This window comes from Pantherophis guttatus, chromosome 6 (genome assembly GCF_059756535.1).
Source record: "Pantherophis guttatus breed Tessera chromosome 6, ASM5975653v1, whole genome shotgun sequence".
Taxonomy (NCBI): domain Eukaryota; kingdom Metazoa; phylum Chordata; class Lepidosauria; order Squamata; family Colubridae; genus Pantherophis; species Pantherophis guttatus.
Window position 1 is genome coordinate 782,297 of NC_142068.1, and position 22,664 is coordinate 804,960.

At 49.1% G+C, this 22,664-nt stretch overlaps 1 protein-coding gene across 1 annotated transcript in view; it reads left to right on the top strand.

The window, feature by feature from the left end:
• The first annotated feature begins 138 nt into the window (after positions 1 to 138).
• Positions 139 to 22,664, top strand: part of FGF12 (fibroblast growth factor 12) — a 162,030-nt gene continuing 139,504 nt past the window's right edge. The window contains exon 1 of the mRNA XM_034424550.3: positions 139 to 295. Within this exon, the coding sequence (XP_034280441.1) occupies positions 283 to 295 (13 nt within the window). The 5' untranslated portion in view covers positions 139 to 282. The remainder of the gene's footprint in view (positions 296 to 22,664) is intronic.

Sequence of the window (22,664 nt, forward strand, 5' to 3'; positions counted from 1 at the left end):
CCGCAGGTAACCCCTCCCTCCCTCCCTCCCGCCCGGCCCCGCCCCCGTGGCGCAGCTCCGGCCCCCGCCGCCCCCTCCCTCCCTGCCCGCCTTCCGCCTTGCGGGCGCCGCTTCTCATGCCCCGCGCCGGTGCTTCGCTTGCAGCCTCCGGAGTCGCGAGCAGAGCCCGCCGCGTCCAGCAGCCCGCAGGCGCCCCCGCCAGCCCCGGAGCAGGGCGCTCGTCCCGGGACCGCCCAGGAGGACCCAGGCTGAAACTTCGCGGCAACTTCCCGGCGCCCCGCCATGGAGAGCAAAGGTAGGCGCGGAGGGACTGCCGCAGCGAGCCCGGCCCTGCCCGTCGAGGCCCGCGGACGGCCGATGCAGCAACCGCCCCCGCAGCTGCGCCCGAGGAGGACGAGGCGGCGGCAGGCCCCGAGCCTTAGGCCCCTTCCGCGGCCGGAGCTGCGCGGCGGCTGGGCAGCGCAGGGCATCCGCGCCCCCGGTGGGCTGCTGCAGCGGAAGGGAGCGCGGAGCGTCGGGGCAGCCCGGCCGGCTGGGGGAACGCCGAAGCCGCCCTCCTCCTCCTCCGGCTCCCGCCCGCCGAGGTCGAGGGGGCGTCCCGCGCGCGAGTGGCTGGTCCGCCGCGTTGGCGGTGCTGAACAGCGAGCGGGGATCCCTGCCGGACGGGAACGGCGCCTCCAGCCGTCTCCCCTGAAGGGGCTGCGGGTGGACGTGGCTCCCGTTTGACCCCCCCCCCAGCCCCTCGCTTGACCCGGGACAAGCCTCTGACTTTGGGGCCGCCTAACCTGTGGACCTGGGGAACGAAGCAGTGGAGCGAGCGGGGGTCCCGGGACGGCGAAAGGGGTCCGAGGCCGAGCGGAGGCCCGGGGAGTTGCGCGCTGTCCCGCCGCGGCGGCGGGGAGGTTTTCCGGGGACACGGAGGCTCCCGCCGGGCTCTTGGCGAAGCCGGCCGGCCGGCGTGTCCCCGCCGCGCGTGGCGATGTTGCCGGCTGCCCCTTTAATAGGGGAGCCGGGAGTGGAGCGGCATAATAATAGCCCACGATCTGCACAGTCACGATTCCGGCTGGGTGGGTCTCTGCACCTGGGCAAGGAAAGGGCCGGCCGGGCAGGTGCGGGGCGCCGAGCAGGGCCAGTCGGCGATCCCAGGCCGCCCCAGCCGAGGGGTTCGGCCGCCTGGCTGGGCGCAGTGAAACCCCCGCAGAGCTTTTCGGGCACACTGTGGGGTTCGCTGGAGAGAAAGGGCGAGAGAAGGTTTGCGTGGGGAGAGGCTGGGGAGCCCCCCGGCCGAAGCCCCCGGGCCAGGCTGGAGCAAGGGGACCTTCAGTAAATGGGTCCCCAAGGAGGGGCCTCCCTCTGTGCCTGAGGGGCTTGCAACCCCTCCTGGTTTGGGGACGATCTGTGGGAGATGGTTGGGCTGCCCACAATCCGCCATCTGGTTTAGGCCTTTGGTGGTCCTGCATTCACAAGCACATAAGAACAGCCCCCTCCCCCCAGGCCAAGCTTCTCTCCCAAAGTGGCCGGTCAGCTGGCAAGCAGGAGAACTTCCCATCTCCTGGACTGGAGTGGGGGGGGGTTCCTGTGCCCCCTGCTGGAAAGTAACAGCCCTGGTACCCGTCTTGGCATCTTTCCAGCTTCTCTAAATTCTCCCAGTATTCCCTGGTATTGGGGAAGCTTCCTCCTTGCCCCCCATGACTGATACTCCTTGACCGATCCTCCCCCCTTCTTTTGGTCCACAAAACTGAAGAGCCTTTTCCAAACTCCCCTGTCAATTTTGGTTGCGCTCAACTGTCAGTTACTCTCAACTGTCTCTCTGCAGCCATGAGGACTAGTAACCAGATAGATAGAGCAGCAATTCACCTGCATGACCAAGAGCCAGCCATTGTCTTTCAGACATCCAGGCCCTTGTCATGCCTCCGATTCAGGCCAGCTCAGGTGCAGCCTCAAATTCCCTGCTCGTCCTTCTCTAAGCAGTTTTGGATGTCCCCTCCTTCTTCAATTTGCTCAAGAATGACAGCCGTTCGTTGCATCCATTCTTAATATTTCAAAACTCACCTGGGCTGCAAAGTTCCTTCTTGGGGGGTGGTGGGGGTGTGTGCAGGGGCAGCCTTAGGGCCTGGGACCCTCCTGCTATTCTTCCACAGTGAGACCTTGGCCCAAGGAGCACTTCGCTCCCTTCCCCACAGACCTATGGAGAATGGCTGTTCAGGTCATCCCTGGGGAGTTGCATGCTAACTGCACCCCCTCCTAGAGACCAGATTTGACAGTTGACTGGCCTAGTTTGTCTGGTGGAACAGAGGTGGCTGATTTGGGGGCATTTTCCTTCTCTGAGTGCAGCTTATCAGAGCCTTAAAAAGAAGGAATTTCCCAGTCTGCCTTCTGCTTCCATACATTCATCCACTTGGATTTACAGCATCTCAGGAACAGGGCTGAATTTGAAGAGCAGGGTTTTTTTGGGGGGGTGGGGGGGTGTGAGGTTGTTTTCTACCAACTGAGCTGCCCGAGTGGTCCAGAAGGGTGCATGGTGGGAGCTTTAGAGGTTTTGTATGGGGAAACCTGCACCCAGAAACCAGAATAACAGAGTTGGGAGGGACCTTGGAGGCCGCCAGTGACGGAGCACCCACCACTTCAGGAGCAGGCCGGCTTCCTAGAGCAGCCTCTTCGCAGGAGGCCCAAAGTAGGAAGTTTCCGTCAGAGCCATCCCACAGACTCTTTAAAGGAGACGGGAGCATGAAAGGGAAGTGAGGCACTTTATCTGGGGAGTGCAGGGTGCCGAGACAGCCAGGAGGAGGGGCCCCCAGGAAGCAAGGCTTGGTAGGTGAGTGACATGCAAAGTCACCCCCCCTTCCCCGCACGTGCTGGGTGTCCTCCTGACCCCAGAAGCCCCAGATCTCCTGACACTGTTCAGCTGAGTCTGATGTCCTTCAGCAGCCTTTGCTGGCCTGTCAGAAACTGTAACTTCCACCTGCCCTTCCTGAGGCCTCAGTTGACCAGAGCCCTTGGTGGTCATGCCAAGATCGAGGGAGGTCCTCTGGTTTCTGCTGAGCTCGGAGAAGCCCATCTGAGGCGCAGCTGTAGGCTGAAGATCTTCCCCTGTCTGCCTAAAATCCTGCCTAAAAAGGACTTTAGAGGGTGACTTTTCTTTACCTTCAAAAAAAGCCACGAAAGGAAACGTGTCTGAGGCCTCTATGGTCACCGGAGCTGCCTTCCACCAACTGCTTCATCTGGTGGCTTTGAAGCTTCACCGTGGGTAGAAACACATGCCCCACCAACAGTTTGAGTTTGTAGAGGGCACTTAACCTGGTTATTGGGCCAGGACCTAATCTGAGAACTAGCTTTGCCCAACATGCTCAGCCACATCTATATAGCCAAGCCCACCCCCACCCCCACCCGGATCTTGTTATGTCGGTGTCTGCAGCCACTGATCTGTCCCTGATCTGATTAGATAATGTGGCCCTATATATATATATATTGACCTTGCCTTTATTACTTTGTGGAGTTTTTGGTGCCCTCTGAGCTGGGTTGCTTTTTTGCAGATGTTTCATGGCCCAAGTAGGTAATATCATCAGTTGCAGAAAGGAGTGGGCTTTGTGGAGTGGAGGAGGAGGAGGAGGAGGACTGTGGGGGCTCTTTGAGCCTGGTTGTTTTCTTGCAGACATTTAATTACAGAGCTAAGTAACATGATCAGTGTTAGAAGGTGGAGCGGTTTGTGGAGTGGAGGAGGAGGAGGAAGAGGAGGACTGTAGGAGGGTCCTTAGTGTTCTCTGAGCTTGGTTGTTTTCCTGCAGACGTTTCATCGCCCAACTAAGGAACATCATCAGTGCTAAACAGGGAGGATGGTTTGTAGAGATGAGGAGGAGGAGAGGGGGAGGAGATAGACAGACAGACAGACATAATGACTTTGTGGTCCTTGGTGCTCTCTGAGTTTGATGGTTTCTTGCAGATATTTAATTACCCAACTAGATAACATCATTAGTGCTAAAAGGGAGGAGAGGTTGCAGAGAGGAGGAGGAGGAGGAGGAGGAGGAGGAAAAGGACTGCAGGGTCCTTGGTGCTCTCTGAGCTTGGTGGTTTCATTACCCAACTAGGGTAGAAGACTGAAGGGACATTACCTAGTTTGGGTAATGAAACATCTGGAAGAAAACCCCCAAGTTCAGAGAGCCCCAGTTCCCACACTCCTGGGCCATTTGGCATGGGGTGGCCCTTAGTGACAGCAGGGTTTTCCACGTTTTGGCTCAGGAGTGGGAGATGCAGGTCCTTCTGTGTCTCGAGCTCCCTGGGGGACTTTGAGCCAGGCCAAGCACCTCCCTTAGGAAAAGCTCCTTCGTGGGTTGCTGTTACGGAGGCCAAGTGAACTGAGTTGAGAGCCTTCACTCCAGAATGGGCTGGGATGTCGTCCCTGGCATCAGTCACTCTGGTTGTGCAGAGGCAAGCACTGTTGAAAACCCAGAGGGGGATGGCCTGGAAGACAAGACTTGGCTTTAGTGGCAGATCTGGAAAGACGAAGGCTCCCAGAGCTTCCATGTGAGTTGACTCGTCTCTGGCTCACCTCAAAGCCTGACTCCTCCAAGAAAGGCCAAGAGGGCATCTCCTGGCAAATGGCAGGAGAGACAAGGTCACCAGCTCCTCACCAAGGAGCCCTGCCAAGCTCTCTTGCCAGCCAGTTCTCTGCCATCTGCCCTCATTCACTGCAACACTCATCTTCTGATCATTAAGAAAAGCCAAGAGGCTGGATGAGGAGACCCAACAGGACGATCCTTCAGCTAGAATGGGGATTTCCAAATTGGGCCACTTAAGAGTTGTGAACTTCAGCTCCCAGAATTCACCATCCAGCTGGGGAATTCTGGGAGTTGAAGTCCACAAGTCTCAAAGTGGCCAAGTTTGGAAACCCCTGGGCTAGAGGATTGTCAGGTGCAAGCAATCAGAACCACTCGGGGATAGTCGAAAGTAGGAATTTTAATGTTGGTCACTTATATTACAAGAATCTCACCAGATGTTCCGAGAAGGCACTCTTGAGAAATGGCCAATACAGACCCAGCGGTTTGACCTAATAGAATAACAGAATTAGAAGGGACCTTATAGGACTTCTAGTTCAACCTCCTGCTCAAGCAGGAAATCCATATGGCTGTCCAGTCTCTTCTTAAAAACCTCCAGTGATGGAGCACCTACAACTTCTTGTGGCAAGCTGTTCCATTGGTTAATTGTTCTCACTCTCAGGAAATTTTTCCTTAGTTCCAGGTTGCTTCACTCCTTGATTAGTTTCCATCTGTTGCTTCTTCTCCTTTGGTGCTTTGGAAAGTAGGTGGGCCCCCTCCTCTCTGTGGCAGCCCCTCCAATATTGGAAGACCGCTATCATGTCCTTCCTAGTCCTTCTTTTCTCTAGACTGGAGAAGCCCAAATGCTGCAACCGTTCTTTGTATGTTTGAGTCTCCAGGCCTTTGACCCTCTTAGCTGCTCTTCTCGGCCCTTTTCCCACGGCCTCAACCTCTTTTTTGTAAAGTGGTGACCAAAGTGGATTGGGTATGGGGTACCAGTCCCCTGGTCCTTCTTTTCACTAGACTAGAGTTCAGCTTCAAGGCCCCAACTCCATGTGTCGGTCCACAGGTTGTTCGCAAAAAATGGTTTACGTGCCCCGATTGAGAAGCCCAGCAGTGGGGTGCGTTGGGGTCCGGCAAGCAGGGGGATCACTGGGGGAGGCAGGAGGCTGCTATCATGTCCTCCCTAGTCCGTCTCTTCTTTAGACCAGACATACCCAGTTCCTGCAACCGTTCTTCCTATGTTTCAGCCTCCATCTACTCCACCTACTCCATCTGTGGGCTTCTTCTCATATGGCTGGTGACTCTCCAGCCTCAGACTGAGGAGTCCCACAGGGAGATCTTTAGGGCTCCAGCGAGACTTTTCTTTCCCAATGGACCTGAAAGCCATCCAGGTGGGCCGAGATCCCCAAGGAATCCTTCTTTACGTTGCTGGCCTTTGACTGTAATAAAGTTATATTGTATTCTATTCTATTCTTTACATTAAATGTAAACATGCCCAGTTCCTGCAACCGGTTCTTCATGTGTTTTAGCCTCCAGTCCCCTCAACATCCTAGTTGCTCTTCTCTGCATTCTTTCTAGAGTCTCAGCATCTTGTTTTTTGTATTGGGGTGATCAAAGCCAGATGCAGTATTCCAAGTGTGCAGCCTTTTTCCAAGGCTTTAGAAAGTTGTATTAGCTCATATTTGTCTCACCCCCACCCCCACCCCGCATACAGACTCTATACTGGAATGTCTCTTGGATTCCCCAAGCGGAGCCCCCTCCCCTTCAGCCGGTGGTTCCACCACAGGGATCGAGCTCACAAAATGCCCAGGCGCACCCTGGCTTCCCTCTTGCACCCGTGCTCAGACATTGACCCTTGAGATAATGAGGCACCCCAACCCTGTTCTAAGAGACCTGGGGAGTGGGGGGTGGGGGGGTGGGGCTGAGCCTTGAAGAGAAGCTGCTGTAGTTGGGCAAGAAGAAAAGGCCACAAGACATTCCCTAAGCAGACCAGGAAGGACCTACCTGATTAGCCAGGGGTTGGACTAGAAGACCTCCTAGGTCCCTTCTGACTCTGACCTTGGATGACTGAGAATCTCCATAGATTACTATTGGTAGATTTATTTAGGTATAACTGCTGATTTAGTTGCATTGTGTGGGAAAAATAGAAGGAGGAAGGAGTGTTAGGATCGTTGGCTGCCTCAAAACAATAATAAAGGCAGGATATATGCATTAATATATAAATAAAAATGGTTAAAAAGGAGCTGCTGTAAGAAGGGAGAGGAAAAATCACCACACATCCATGATCCGAGGCGATCCATCTCAGAATGGACACTTAGGGCTCTGGGGGGCCCAGGAAGGTGGCTTTGAGGTTTTGAGAAGGACGGCTTGGGATGAGGATGGAGATGTGGGCTCTTTTAATGCTTCCTCTTCTCCACTTCGTCTGTGGATAGAAACCGTCAGGGGTTGGGACTATGAAGGCATAGAAATGCTGCTTGGCTTCAACCGGTGCTTCTGCTGAGCTGGGCTGCCTTCAGGTCTCTCTGGAACAAGGAAAAGCTTGACTGGGGCACCCTGGAAGGGGGAAGGTTTCTGGGGGTGGGGATGAGGTCTAAGGGTGAACTGGTAGAGATCTGAAATGAACAATGGACATTTAGGCCATCACCTAAAGTTAGTTGATCAACCATCATCAACTACTGAGTCCTTGTGGTTTTCTTGTAGACGTTTCATTACCAAACTAGGTAACATCATCAGTACTAGAAAGGGATTTGTGGAGTGGAGGAGAAGGAGAAGAGGGGAGGAAGAGGAAGAGGACTACGGGGTCTTTGGTGGTCTCTGAGCTTGGTTGTTTTCTTGCAGATGCTTCATTACCCAAACTAGGTAACAACATCAGTCCTGGAAGAGAGAGGTGCCTGCAGAGAGGAGGGGGAGGAAGGGGTGGGGGGGGGGAGGAGGACTGTGGTGTCCTTGGTGCTCTCTGAGCTGGATTGTTTTCTTGCAGGAGTTTCATGGCCCAACTAGGGAATATCATCAGTGCTAGAAGGGTTTGTTCTTTGTTTATATGTGGTGGCTTTCCCTGTCAGAGTTGGTGGGAAAGGCCTTGGAGGTGCTTTGGTTGGACTGTTTACTGTTAGCTTCTTTGGGGGTTCCTTGATTGGGTGTTGTTTACTTGTTGATTGTTGATCTGATGTTAATCTTAATTACCTCCATGACTACTCCCACCAACACTGAGAAGACAAGCCACTAGAACAGTGTTTCTCAGCCTTGGTAGCTTGAAGATGGGTGGACTTCAACTTCCAGAATCCCCCAGCCAGCAGCGCAGCAGTTGAAGTCCACCCATCTTCAAGCTACCAAGGTTGAGAAACACTGCACTAGAAGATAAATTGAGAGCGACCCCCCCCCCGCCTTGTAGCATTGATGATGTTATCTAGTTGGGTTATGAAACATCTGCAAGGAAACATCCAAGCTCAGAGAGCATCCAGGACCCCACAGTTGAACCCTGAGCTTCAAATATTCTCCTTTATTGGAACTACCAGGTAAGCAGGCCTGGAGCTTGAAGGCGGGCTGATCTCCACGGCAGGAAGAGGATCGGGCCCCGGCTTCTTTTGCCTTTGGATCTTCTTGCCTTAATCATTGAGCCTTTCACAAGTTTAGGTAATAATTGGGTGGCCTCTTCCATCTCCGCAATAGCCAGCCCCTGCCGAGACACAGCCTGGGGTGCCTGGCTGCCAATTAGGCAGAACAGATTCCCATTGCTTGCTCGGATCACAAGCTACAAGCTTCCCCCGAGTGCAAGAAAAGAGATTGATGTACAGAAAGGCTCTGGAATGTTCTTCCAAATGATTTTCAAATGCCAAACCGAGAAAGGGGGGGGCTGCATAGAGATTCTGAAGGCAGCCCCTCTTTCTTGCTGCAGCCTTCCCACAGTGCTAGGCGCTATCCAAGCAATGGCAACATGCTCTTTTCCCATTTAGACGCAGGCTTCGTTTGGGCTCTAAAAGGTGAGAGAGACTTCCTAGAAAGATTGCAAGCCATCCTCCCTTAACACCCCCACCCCGGGGTTGCAGATGAGGTGGGGGGAGTTCTGCTCCTTGGCCAGGGCAGGATTTGTGGGTGAGGTTGCAGCAGTGCCAGTCCAGGGAGCTGGCGATCTTGAGCCAAGTCTGGGAGTTGAGGTGGAGCAGAACAGTGAAAGTCAGAGGGCATGGCTGGGCAGGCAAAGAGGAGAAACCAGATTTCTTTGGAAAGAATTTAGTATAGACTACAGCTGGAAGGGACCTTGGAGGTCTTCTAGTCCAGCCCCTTGCTCAAGCAAGAGAACCTATACCATTTCAGACAATTGGCTGCCCAGTCTCTTCTTAAAAACCTCCAGTGATTGTCCCACTGGTTAATTGTTCTCACTGTCAGGAAATTTCTCCTGAATTCCAGGCTGCTTCTCTCCTTGATGTGTTTCCATCCGTTGCTTCTTGTCCTGCCTTCTGGAGCCTGGAGTCTGGGAGGGCCTGTAAAATGTCGATAGGGCTGAAGCATAAAGCAATCTCGGTGTTTCTGGGGCAGCCGCACCTCACAGAAGGGCCCCAGGGAAGTGGACACCGCACCGGCCAGGGTCTCCTTCTCTCTACTCAGCTTTTCTCAGCAGTCTTGTGCTTGCCAGCAATTTTCACAAAAACCGCTGATCTTTTTCCTTTGGGTGCTGGTGGACTTTGGTGACCAACTGGGGAGACTCTCTCCAAAGACTCCAAACCGACTCGCCTTTGCCCGAGGCGCCCGTCCTGCTGAGCTTTCACAAAGGGCTCAGCACACTCAGCAGGAGGAGAGGCGCAAAGAACAGCTTCCTCCCTCCAGCTAAAAATGTGGAAGGTTCGAGTTGCGCTGTCGTCCCCGTGCAAACGGCCATTGCTGAGAATCAACATCACGCTTTCTGAAGGCTTAGTAAGGCCGCACCTTGGACACTGCATCCAGTTTTAGTCACCACATTACAAAAAAGAGGTTGAGACTTTGGAAGAAGTGCAGAGAAGAGCAGCTAAGATGATTAAAGGCCTGGAGATTAAAACATATGAAGAACAGTTGCAGGATCTGGGTTTGGCTAGTCTGGAGAAAAAGAAGAATTAGGGGGGACGTGTTAGCCTTTCACAAGTGGATTTGGCTGCTTGTGCCTGACACTCTTCCTCCAATTTAGCCTTCCAAAGTGGAGGAGGGCTTCATCTTTATAATCTTTCCTTCAGAATAGGCAAAGAATAATAATGTTGCTTAGTTCAGCTATTTTCGAGGGGAGGGCTTACTTATCCCTGACTGGCCCCTTTTCCTTCTGAGGCCAAGATACCTTTTGCTATGATGGCTTCTCCAGGTGGCAACTCTTCTTCCTGTCTCCCAAGGTCGGTCCCAGAGTCCATGCAGGTGTTGAGGTCTCCAGCCAACTCCTTTCTCCTCCTGGGCTGTATTTTTGGTGTATGTGGTAGTGTCCTCCTGCCTTCAGCCAACCTGATCTATTTTGCAATGGTGGCATGCATCAATTGGGCTCTCCTGGCCATTTCTGGCCAAGAAGGCGTCCAAAGGAAGAGCCACGTGGGTCTTGATGTGGACACTGACATAAGCAGAACATCTCCCCCTCCCTCCTTCCCTCCTAGATGGCCCAGGTTAGAAGAAAGTTTGACCTCTCTGGAGCAAGGAAAAAATCCTACCGAATCCATCTCTCCCTTTTCTTGGATTCTCACCTTCAGCAGGAAACTCTGTCTTTCTCTCAGCGAGACAAATCATGGTATCCTTAAAAATCCTCACCTAAAGAACAGTGGCCAAGGAACAGGAGCTATTGCATTCCTAGATCTCCATCCCTCTCGATGCAATCCATGCCTGCTCTCTGAAATGTTTTCCTTTTTTGAGCTTCTATTCTACTTTCTGATATTGCATCCAAAGCATTTCACCAACGTAACAGAAGAACAGAGTTGGAAGAGGCCGTGGAAGTCTTCTAACCCAACCCTCTGTTCAAGCAGGAACATCTACACCATTCCAGACAAATCTCTTCCTAAAAGCCTCCAGTGATGGAGCTCCCACAACTTCTGGAGGCAACTTCTGTTCCACCAGCTAATTGTCCTCACTGTCAGGAAATTCCCCCTTAGTTCCAGGTTGCTTCTCTCCTTGATTCGTTTCCATCCGTTGCGTCCTCTTTTCCTGCCTTCTGGTGCTTTGGAGGATAGGCTGACCTTATGCTTAGCTTGCTTCCTGGATGAGACTGTGAAGGGTTCATGCAACACACTGTGTACTAAAAGCTGAGAAATGGGATGGGTTTGCCCAAGGTATAAATGACTAAGATAAATAAACAACTACGGAGGAGGTACATTAAGTTAAGTGCGTCATGCAAATGTACTTCTTAAGCCTTTATTAATTGAGTTACAAGCATTTTCACGAACGGAGCCATTAACATTAAAAATACACAAATGCAAAGCATCTGTGTTTCAAGTCCCATTGCTTTGCTGGTGGAACCAGCCAAAGACCCGGCCCCAAATGTGGAGAATTGCAGGATTCCCAGCCGTTGGCTTCACATGTGTCATGCCAAACCTTTACAGGGTTAGTGGAGGTTTGTTTTAGTCTGTGGTGTGAACTCACAAATCTTTCAAGCATGGCTAAGCACAGAGCTTTAACTGAAGGGGTTCCAATAACCAAGAGCTTGCTTTGAAACCTGCTTGCAAACTTGGATGGTCCCACAGAGGCTGCCATAGCATTGGGGAGGGGTCCTCTCTTGGGTCTTTGGCTTTGGGATCAGCCCAAGCTGGCGGTTGTGCACCATGCAGTGAGACACATGAATGGCTTAAAGTTGGGCCAGCTGAATACAGCTCTCTTCTGACCTGAAGGCTTCCAATGGAACATGAGTCCTACCAGCACCCCACCCCCTTTAACCATGATGGCTAGAGATGATGGGTGTTGTTGTCCAACCCATCTAGAAAGCGGTGCTTGGAGAAAGGAGCCAACATTCTCAGTCTCAACTTACAGCAAAGTTGGAAAGCCCTCAATCCTTGGAGGAGAGAAAAGAGACACAAATTTTCAGACACCCCCCATGCGGTGTTTTAAAGTTACAGTGATGTTTATCGTCACAGGTTTTTTTTTCCAAGTAATTATGTGCTTCTTCTAATATCTGCAGTGGCCTTAGCATAACAGACTTTGCCTAGCGTGCGTCTCTATGCAGAGATTTTTTACTGTTCCTTAATTGTTTGCGTTCCTCATTCGCCCAGGGGTGCCTGATCGCAACTCCGATGTGCTTGTTCCCCACAGAATTTGCACTGTGGGCTTCCTTCATCCTAGACAGTCAGAAATTTCCTGACAGGGATGACAATTAACCAGTGGAACGGCTTGCCTCCAGAAGTTGTGGCTGCTCTCACACTGGAGCTGCTCTAATACTGTAGAGATTCTCCGTCCTCCAGGTCATGGTTGTCCCAGAGGCGCTTTTTCAAGAGGCAACTGGATTTTCTGTTTTTTCTTTCAAGACATTTCTTCACCCAAGAAGCTTCTTCAGCTCTGACCGGATGGTGGGACTGAATGGAAGGATTTATAGGCCTTGCAGACAGCTGGGCATTTGCCTCCATTTAGAGGGTCCTTGAAGCACTTGGAGGTTTATCTCTGTCCTCAGGGCTTTCTGGAGGTTTTCACTGGAGATTTTCAAGAAGAGACTGGATGGCCATTTGACTGGAATGGTAGATGGTCTCCAGCTAGTCAGCCCTGATGATGTTACCTAGTTTGGGTAATAAAACGTCTGCAAGAAAAAGCCATGAAGCTCAGAGCTACAAATATTCTTTATTGGTATTGTTTTCACTGTCAGGAAATTTCTCCTTCATTCTAGATGAATCCACTCCTTGATGAGTTTCCGTCCGTTGCTTCTTGTCCTGCCCTCAGGTGCTTTGGAGAATAGGTGGAGCCCCTCTTCTTTGGGGCAGCCCCTGAGATACTGGAATGCTTCTATCATGTCACCCCTAGTCTTTCTTTTCATTAGAGTAGACATGCCCAGTTCCTGCAAGTGTTCTTCGTACACTTTAGTCTCCTGCCCACTGATCACCTTTGTTGCTCTTCTCTGCATCTCGACTTCATTCTACCACACTGTCCCAAAGGTGCTTTTTTCTTAGGAAAGTCCAGTTGCCCCTTGAAAAAAGCACCTTTGGGACAACCATGACCTGGAGGACGGAGAATCTCCACAGACCTTCTCTCACACTCTTGTGGGTCACTAGAAAGTGGGCGCTGCACCCCTGGAGGTTTTTAAGAAGAGACTAGACAGTCAGTTATCTGAAATGGGAAGGCTTCTGCTCGAGCAGGGGGCTGGACTAGAAGACCTCCAAGGTCCCTTCCAGTTATTATTATTATTTATTCTACTCTAAAGGGTGCTGAATTGACAGCTGCAGAACTCACTGGTCTGGCCTCTGAGATTGGAAAGCCCCCCTAATCTTCAGCATTCTCCCCAATCTGATGTCCTTGAGGTGCATCAACCTCTGCTCCCAGAATTCCCTCTCTGCTTGGCTCTTCTGATGGGGAATTGGGGGGGGGGTGTTCAGCCTGTTCCCTTGGAAGAGCCGCTCGGTGTGGCTGCCTTTTGGAAGACCCTCCTGCTGTGTCAAATGCTTGGAGAAGTCAAGATAGAAATTCCTGGTCTTTGCTCTCCTTATTCCCCAGTGCCGTCCCTTCCTCCTCTGCCCTGTGCTTAGAGAACTCCAACATGCACCCCCTTTTAATTGGATCTTTGCTGCTAGTCCCTTGTGAGGCCCTCTGGTTCTAGAAAGGCTTGACGGAAGGTTTGCTGCAGAGAGAAAACTGGAATCAGGGGAGGAAAACACCACGTGAAAAGGCTGCTCCATCACTCGACGCACTGTGCTCCTGCTGGGGTCTGGTCTGGTGGGTTTTCTTCCACATCGAGCTGTACTTTTTTGACTTCTTTTAATGAGAATGGTAAATCAAGGCCCTCTCAGTCTGCTTGCTGCAATTACTTGCTTGTTAGGGAAGATTCTGTTTCACCCTGAATGGGGAAAGCAGGTTTAGCTCTCTTAATTGAGTTCAAGCAATATTTGGGAGTCTATTGTCCTGGCTTCCTTCTGGCTGAAGGAGAGTAAATATGCTGTAGGAACAAATAATAAAACAGAAGCAGATTTAGCCTTTTATTCCTAAATGAAAGCAGACTGAGCAATATGTATCTGTGGTCGGTGCTGCAGAATAATGGCTCTGAAGAGGAGATGGAGAGGAACAAGCCATGTTTTGCCCCCAAAGGCAGGAATGATGGGGAAGCAGGTGGTGTAAAGGCCTCCATCTCCATCTTCCTCCTCTTGCTCCCTTGTTGGCACTGGGAGGGGCCTCCAAGAGGGTCTTCGTGATGCATCCACTGTGACTGAATCTGTGCCCAGAGACCAAGGATGTAGGTAGACACAAATGCAGGTTGCAGCTTTTCATGCTCCAGAATAACAGAGTTGGAAGGGACCTTAGAGGTCTTCTAGTCCAACCCCCTGCTAAGACCCTATGCCATTTCAGTCCAATGGCCGTCCAATCTCTTCTTGAAAACCTGCAGGGTTGGAGCACCCACAACTTTTGAAGCCAATCCATCGATTCATTGTCCTCACTGTCAGGAAATTTCTTCTTCTTTCTAGTTTGCTTCTCTCCTTGATGAGTTTCCACCCGTTGCTTCTTGTCCTGCCCTCAGGTGCTTTGGAGAATAGCTTGACTCCCTCTTCATTGGGGCAGCCCCTGAGATCTCGGAAGACTGCTATCATATCTCTCCTAGTCCTTCTTTTCATTAAATAGCCAAACCTAGTTCCAGCAACTGTTCTTCATATTTTTTAGCCTGCAGTCCCCTAATCATCTTTGTTTCTCTTCTCTGCACTTTTTCTAGAGTCTCAACATCTTTTGTATATTATGGCGACTCACCACTAGGTGCAATATTCCAAGTGTGATCTTACTGAGGCATGATAAAGCGATATTAACACTATACATGATCTCAATTCTATCCTTTTCCCTTTCTAATGAAACAAATCCCTGGCAGGCACAATGTTGATGTGCAATTAAGTCGTTTTTGACTCTTACCAACACATAGATATTGTTTCCATGACGATTGGTCCCTAACCTGTTCTTTCAAATTTCCCAATTGTGCACTCATCACTGCTGTAACTGGACACAGTCTTCCTGTTTACCTGCCCAGAAGGACTGAGGTTAGGGGCCTACCATGCTTGGTACCTTGTTTGGTTCCAATAGGCAGCTCAGGGTTGACCTGTTGGGTTCTTGAGTTCTCCAAAGATGGGCCTGCACTGCAGCCAGTTCCAGCCTCCATCGCTCCTTCTGCTGTTCCTTCAGGACCAGAACTTCTCCACTCTGAACCACAGATCTGGGGGAGGCATTGCAGTGACCCCCTTCTGGAGGTAGAGGCTGGCCATTGTCAGGAATGGGAGCAGAGTTATGCTCTAATTCAGCAGGGATGGTCTTCACCATCCTATTCCCCAAAGCACCAGAAGGCTGGACCAGAAGCAGCGGATGGAAATTAATCACGGAAAGAACCAACCTAGAACTAAGGAGGAATTTCTTGACAGTGAGAAGAAATAAGCAGTGCGGCTGCTTCCTTCCAGGAGTTGTGGATGCTTCATCACTGGAGGCTTTAAAAAGACTGGACAACCGTTTGTCTAGGACAGGAGCTCCCAACCGGGGATGCGAGATGATATTCCAGGGGGTGCAAAAACTTGGGTTTAGAAGTTTCAAAATTATAGTGTATATCCATAATTATATGCATATAATTATTTACTTTTGTAAGGGGTGCGAGAATATATCAGAAGCATTCTAGGGGTGCAGGGTATAAAAAAAGTTGGGAACCCCTGGTCTAGGATATAGGATGAGGGTGGAGGTTTATTTCCCAAGCTTGTGGGTTGGTTCCCAAACTTTTTGTGACCAAGCTAGGTAACATCTTCAGCGGAATTTAGGGAATGCCAGTGTTGCTGTTCTTCTGCTTATAAGGGCTTCAGGGGGGTCACATCAGGTGAGGGTCTTGTGATGGGGAGGTGACATCAAGTATATGGCATGGCACAGGATCTCCTGCCTGAGCAGGGGGTTGGACTAGAAGACCTCCAAGGTCCCTTCCAACTCTGCTCTTCTGTTCTGTTCTTCTGTTATTCACTCACAGAGTGGTCTGTCCTTTTCGGTAGCTAGCTTGGATTGCAGAGACCTTTCATTGGAGCTCTGGCCTTAGATACCCCCGTCCTTGAAGGCAAGGTAGTACAGTGGTCTAAAGCACCCTGTTATTAAGACCAGCTGCCTGCAGTTACTGCAGGTTCGAATCTCGCCAGGCTCAAGGTTGACTCAGCCTTCCATCCTTTCTAAGGTAGGTAAATTGAGGACCAAGTTGTGGGGGCAATAAGCTGACTTTGTATACATATACAAAAAAGGATGAAGGCTATTGCTTAACGCCTTGTAAGCCGCCCTGAGTCTCCGGAGAAGGGCAGCATATAAATAAATAAATAAATAAATAAATAAAGGTCTACCAGGAGACTGGTAATTCCTCCCCCAAACCTGCTCTGCTACAGACCCAGTTCCTGTTTCATAGGGTGGCCTCTCACCTTTGTCTAGCAGAGAGTGATTGGAAAGCATTTCCTTGGTCAGCTGACGGCTATGAAGGAGTCAGCTTTTCCACCTGGTGCCACAAACCCAGGATTTTCAAGCCATGTCCTTGACCCCACAGTTTCTGTTCTGGATAGTGACCCCTTGCAGTGCTGGCTTGCAGAAAGCTGAGACTCTGGAAAGAGTGCAGAGAAGAGCAACAAAGATGATTAAGGGACTGGAGGCTGAAACAGATGAAGAACCGTTGCTGGAACTGGGTGTGGCCAGTCTAGAGAAAAGAAGGACTAGGGGGGACATGATAGCAGTGATCCAATATTTGAGGGGCTGCCACAAAGAAGAGGGGGGTCAACCCATTGTCCAAAGCAACAAAGAAGGCAGGACAAGAAACAATGGATGGAAACTCATCAAGGAGAGAAGCAATCTGGAATTAAGGAGAAACTTCCTAACAGAACAATTAACCAGTGGAGCAGCTTGCCTCCAGAAGTTGTGGGAGCTTCATCACTGGAGGATTTTAGGAAGAGATTGGACAGCCACTTGTCTGAAATGGTGTAGGGTCTCCTGCTTGAGCAGGGGGCTGGACTAGAAGACCTCCCTTCGTGCTCTATTCTGAATTGAAATAGAAATTTCAGACAAATGGCTGTCCAATCTCTTCCTAAAAACCTCCCCTGATGGAGCCCTCACAACTTCTGGAGGCAATTTCCATTCCACTGATTAATTGTTCTCGCTGACAGGATAATGCTCATTCATGCTGCAGTTGCCTAGCTAAACTTCTCCGGGGTCCTAGGTGGTCTCTGAGCTTCCTTATTTGCTTGCAGATGTTTCATTACCTGACTAGGTCACATTATCCATGCGAAGGAGGGTGAGGTTTGCTCTCGGTTTAGGTACCGAAGCTCATCCTGCCAGTGATGGTGTGTGTGGGGGAGGGTTTTCCTCCTTGGTAGTTCTTTGGGTAGGATTTTGTTTTCTGCTTGATAGTTGGATAGTTTGTCTGGTGTCAATCCCTGCTTACCTGGCTCTCGGTTGCTGGGGAGGGTGTATTGTCTTTTTGTTTCTTTCTTAGATTTTTATTCTGTTTTTGAATGCTGTGTTTAATTTATGTGTCTATTGATGAGGTACATAGAGACACAGTACAGATGGTGACGAGACACCAAGAGATAAGCCACATCTACACACCATTCACAAGAGACAAACTGGGGATGGAGTGAAATATCTTTTGCAGTAAAGGTTTGGCTAATTCTTTATCTTGGTTAGATACCAGCTAGGATGGGCTCGGTCTGCCTTACGTTCCACCTCCTTCTCATTGCTAGCAAAGGGCACAGATGATGTGTGTGTGCCAGGCCAAAGATTTAGGACCTTATGTTAAATTACAGCTAAGACGTTTTATTGCTCAAGCCTAAACATAGGAGTCTAGTCTACTAAGGTTCAGGACTAAATTAGAGGCCATTTGTGGGAATGTAATGATTCTAAACTGATAACGCTTTTAACTCCACCTTCCAGGTGGGCCTGCTCTTGTCTTACAGGCTGCTAGTGAAGCTGTGCTTGCTTCAGCAGTTCTGCTCTGCTTTCAGATGAATTTGAGAAGAACCTGCTCCCATCCCCTCCCCAAAAAACCCCTAGAAGGAGAAGCTGACCGGCCTAAAAAGAGGGGTCTCCTCTGAGGCCACTGGGAGAGATGTGCTGGTTTTTTGGCCCAGGATGGGGAAGGGGGAGACTACGCCCTCAAGATCCATTTATTTGAAACAGAATTGATGGGAACCCCTCCCCCACACACTTATAACGGAAAGTGTTGTCTTTTGAGATGCGAAAGCCCGATTTTTAGGGTGACTTAACTTCCATCAGCCAGTCACAGAATCTGTTGGGGAAGGGTGCCTGTTTTATTTCTTTTTAACATCATAACGCAGTCTCCTATTTTTAGCTTGCAGTTCGTAACTTGATTTTGGCACAGGGTTTTAGCTCCTGGGTTTTGAGGTTGTTCTGCAGCCCTAGAAATTAGGAAAGGTGAGCACCATCCTTGGAGGGTGTCCTGTGCAGGTGGTCCTTAGGACTTATGGCCAGAATTGAGCCCAAAATTTCTGTTGTTAAATGAAACATTCATTAAATGAGTTTTGCCCCATTATACGATCTTCCTTGCCACAGTTGTTGAGTGAATCAGTGCAGTTGATAAGTCAGTCACATGGTGGTTAAGTGAATTTGGCCTTATCTTATCTTATCTTATCTTATCATCATTTTTATTTAGCCTCCCTAGTGCAATTGCTGGGCAGCCTCATTGGGACATTGGTGAAATTCCAGCAAATGTGGCAATGGTTGCATTCTGCTAAGAAGTGACCCGTTTTCTGGATTTGTGCAATATGTGTTTTTTTTTTTTTGCAGTGTTTGGCCTTTTATTACCATTTAGGAAACATCATCAGGAGGGGGAGGAGGAGGAGGAGGAAGTTTGTGGGGTTCTTGGTGCTCTCAGAACTTGGCTATTTTCTTACAGACATTTTATGACCCAACTAGGCAACATCATCAGTGCTAGAAGGGGCTTGCCGGGTGAGGAGGAGGAGGAGTGTGGGATCCTTAGTAGTTTTCTTGCAGACGCTTCATGACCCATCTAGGTAACATCATCAATGCTAGAAGGGAGTGGAGCTTGTGGAGATGATGATGAGGCGGTGGTGGTCTCTGAGATTGGTGGGTTTATTCCAGACGTTTTACTACCCAAACCTGGTAACATCATCAGTGCACCTAAGTTCATCACAGAGAGCACCAAAGACCCCTTGTTTCAACTCTGAGCTACGAATAATCTGCTTTATTGAGACCTGCAAGAGGTTGTTCGACCTGAAGTTTGTGGTGTGAACTTGGCAAAGGAAATTCGCAAGAGAGACTCACCTTGCCCGATGTGGCCAACTCCGGCCGGCCGGCATCAGCGCCCCTTTCACGTCTGCAAGGAATGTCTTCTTATTTTATGTCTCCTTTATTTACAAAATGTATATGCTGCCCACCTCACTCGAGCGACTCTGGGCCAGTCGCAAAAGTTCTGCCCAACCAGGGACGCAAATGAAAAAGTGCTGACGTGAAACAAGATGTTTGCAACCTTTTCAGGGAGAAAAATGCAAACTCTGGGTTTATGCGACTTACTGCTCTTGCAATAAGCACAGTCGCTTTGTGTTTTCTCTCACTAAGCCCTGCAACAATGCAAAGAAGGCTGCCTGGTTATTTCTATTTTTCCCTTTCAATCCATCACTCTGGCTGCTACCCACCCAACCCTCTTTTCATTCCGCCCTTAAGGACGAAGGGAAGAGCTGATGTTTTTGTAAGAGGTTAGGCTGACTTTGGCACTTGGATGCGTTTCCTTAATGACTCTTGAAATTCTGGGCAAGGCTGGACGTCAGCTCTGTTGGAGCCAGGAAGGGGCCGAGGGAGAGCCAGCAGCTCAGAACAGCCCAGAGTGTCTTTCCACTTATAAGAGCTGGTCAGTCCCACTTTTCCAAACTCGCTGACCTCCAGGGTCTCCCCTGGCTCTGCAGTTCTCAGGTAGCAGAGCCGGATGCTAAGGGGAAAAGGACAGCAGTAGAATGGCTGATCTATCAGAACAGGGATCTCCAAACTTGGCTACTTTAACACTTGTTCCAAAGGTGCTTTTTCAGGAGGCAACTGGACTTTCTTGTTTTTCTTTGAAGACATTTTGCTTCTCATCCAAGAAGCTTCTTCAGTTCTGACTGGATGGTGGGGAATGGAAGGATTTGTACTCCTTGCAGACAGCTGGTCATTTGCTTCCTTTTAGAGGGTCATTGAGTCCACCTGGAGGTTTGTCTGTGTCCTCAGGGTCACCTGAGTGGTGCAAATGGTTCCTGTAGTCTGCAATTTTTTTTCTCTGCAAATCCCTTCCTACTCTTACACCATTCAAAGGATGTTTGTCCCAAATTGCATAGCTAAAAGTCTGTAGAGATTCTCAGTCATCCAGGTCATGGTTGTCTGGCAGCCATGATCTGGATGACTGAGAATCTCTACAGACTTTTAAGACTTGTGGACTCCAACTCCCAGAATTTCTCAACCAGCCATGATCTTTGTTTAGGTACAGAAGCTTGCCCTGCCAGTGGTGCTAGGGGTGTGTTTTTCTCCTTCGTAGTTCTTTGAGTAGGATATTGTTTTCCACTTGACACTTTGTCTGGTGTCAATCCCTGTTTATCTGGGTATTCAACCTCCTTCTCATTGCATGCTGGATGGGGAATTCTGGAGGTTGAAGTCCACAAGTTTTAAAATGGCCAAGGTTGGACGCCTTGCAACAAAGGGTAGCATCTTAAATTCCACGTGAAGAGGGACAAAAGTCAGTCAATTAAAAATGTCATCAAGATACCATGTTTACTTTCCACCCCTTTGAAATCCTCTAGTTGTTTTGATCTGCAGCTCCCATTAACTTGTATTTTATCACATCTGGAGAGATGCATGAACTGCTGGGGGCTTTCCAGTGGCAAGGAAAACCAAGAACGAGCAGCTGAGATGGTAGAGGAAGAGGCAAGAAAGTAGAACATAGGATCATAGGGCTGGAAGGGACCTTGGAGGTATCCTTGTGCCTAAGGCAGGAGACCTTATGCCATCCTGGTCAAATGGTTGTCCAGTCTACTTTTGAAAGACTCCCGTGATGGAGCACCCACAGCTTCTGGAGGGAAGCTGTTCCACTGGTTAATTGTTTTCACTATCAGGAAATTCCTCCTTCGTTACCCAGGTTGCTTCTCTCCTTAATCGGTTTCCACCCGTTGCTTCTTGTCCTGCCTTTGGGTGCTTTGGAGAATAGGTTGACCCCCCTTTCTTCTTTATGGTAGCCCCTCAGATATTGGAAGATTGCTATCATGTCACTCCTAGATCTTCTTTTAATCAAACTACACATACCCAATTCCTGCAACCATTTTTTGTATGTTTTAGCCTCCACCCCGCCCCTCCGCCCCCCTTTTGGATGGTGGGGTTACTGGCCCAAGAGTAGCTTTTTCCAAGGTGCCTCTAATTCCAATTCCAAATTAGAATTAGGTGCACCTTGGCACCCACCAGGTTGCCATTTCTCCTGAGTGCCAGTCCAGGAAGGCAGTGGAACTGCAGAATGGAGGGTCTGGGGTCTTTTTTTTTTTTTATTGCAAAAGTTTTACAATTACATTTTCACCCCTTTCCCCCCCCGCCTCCCCCCCCAGACTTCCCAACCTCCCTAACCCTCCCTAACCCTCCCCTCCCCCCAGACTTCCCTATAATATACTCATACTCATAAAAAACCCTTAATATAACACTTATATGTAAACTTGAACCCCTCCCTCCCCTGTATAATTTTTCTCTTTACCTCATTACATTAAAATATTTCCAATACATTATTTTCAAATAAAAGCTATTTGATACTTTCTAGTTTGATATTTGTTCTGAACATATTCTATCCACCTTTTCCATTCCCATTCATAAGTCTCTTGTGAACAATCTTTTAAATATGCTGAAATCTTCGCCATCTCTGCAAAACTGGCCATCTTCAAAGTCCATTCCTCGATAGTGGGCAAAGCTTCATTTTTCCAATATTTACCTATCAACAATCTTGCTGCTGTTATCATATACAATATCAGTTTTGTTTCACCCAATGTAAAACCCTTAACTATACCCAATAAAAACAGTTGTGGAGAAAATTGAATTTTTTTCTTCAAAACATTCTGCATGACCCACCAAATTTTTATCCAAAAAGCCTTAACTTTCCTACAGGTCCACCAAACATGATAATACGTAGCATCCATACATTCACATCTCCAACATTTTGGCTGAACATTAGGGTACATACATGACAACTTTTTGGGATCTAAATGCCATCTATAAAACATTTTATAGAAATTTTCCCTCAGGTTCTGCGACTGTGTAAATTTAACATTCTGAACCCAAATTTTTTCCCATGTTTCCAACATCACTGGTTCTTCAAAATTTTGAGCCCACTTAATCATACAATCTTTAACTAATTCAGTTTCTGAGTCCCTTTCTAGCAAAACATTATAAAGCCTTTTGATATGCATTGGACCTTTCTCTCTTATATGTCTAACCAATTCTTCCTCATGCAACATAATACCAGTTTTTTGGTCCTCTTTCCATCTCAATTGTAATTGATTATATTGTAACCAAGTTAAATTAATCCCTTCGTCCAACAGTGTCTGCAATGTCTTCAGCTGCCATCTGCCCGCATCTGTAAAAAGAACCTCTTTGTATAAAAACCCCCCGAGTGACATTATATTTGTATTCCACAAAGTATGACCACGATCCAGCCATAGCGGTATTTTATAATCCCATTTGAGTCGATGCTTCTTCCAAACTCTCATCAAAGAGTCTCTAAGTATATGACTTTTAAATACTTTATCAACTTTGTCATCATAAAATAAGTAAGCATGCCATCCAAATTCAAGATCAAAACTTTCTGCATTCAATATTCCAGCCTTTTTACTTCCAAACCAATCACTTGTTAAAGTTAAAGCTGCTGCATCATAATATAGCTGTAGGTTTGGAAGTTTAAGACCTCCTCTTTCTGGAACATCTTGCATAATTTTCAATTTCACTCTCGGCTTCTTCTCGTTCCAGACGAACTTATTCACTCCA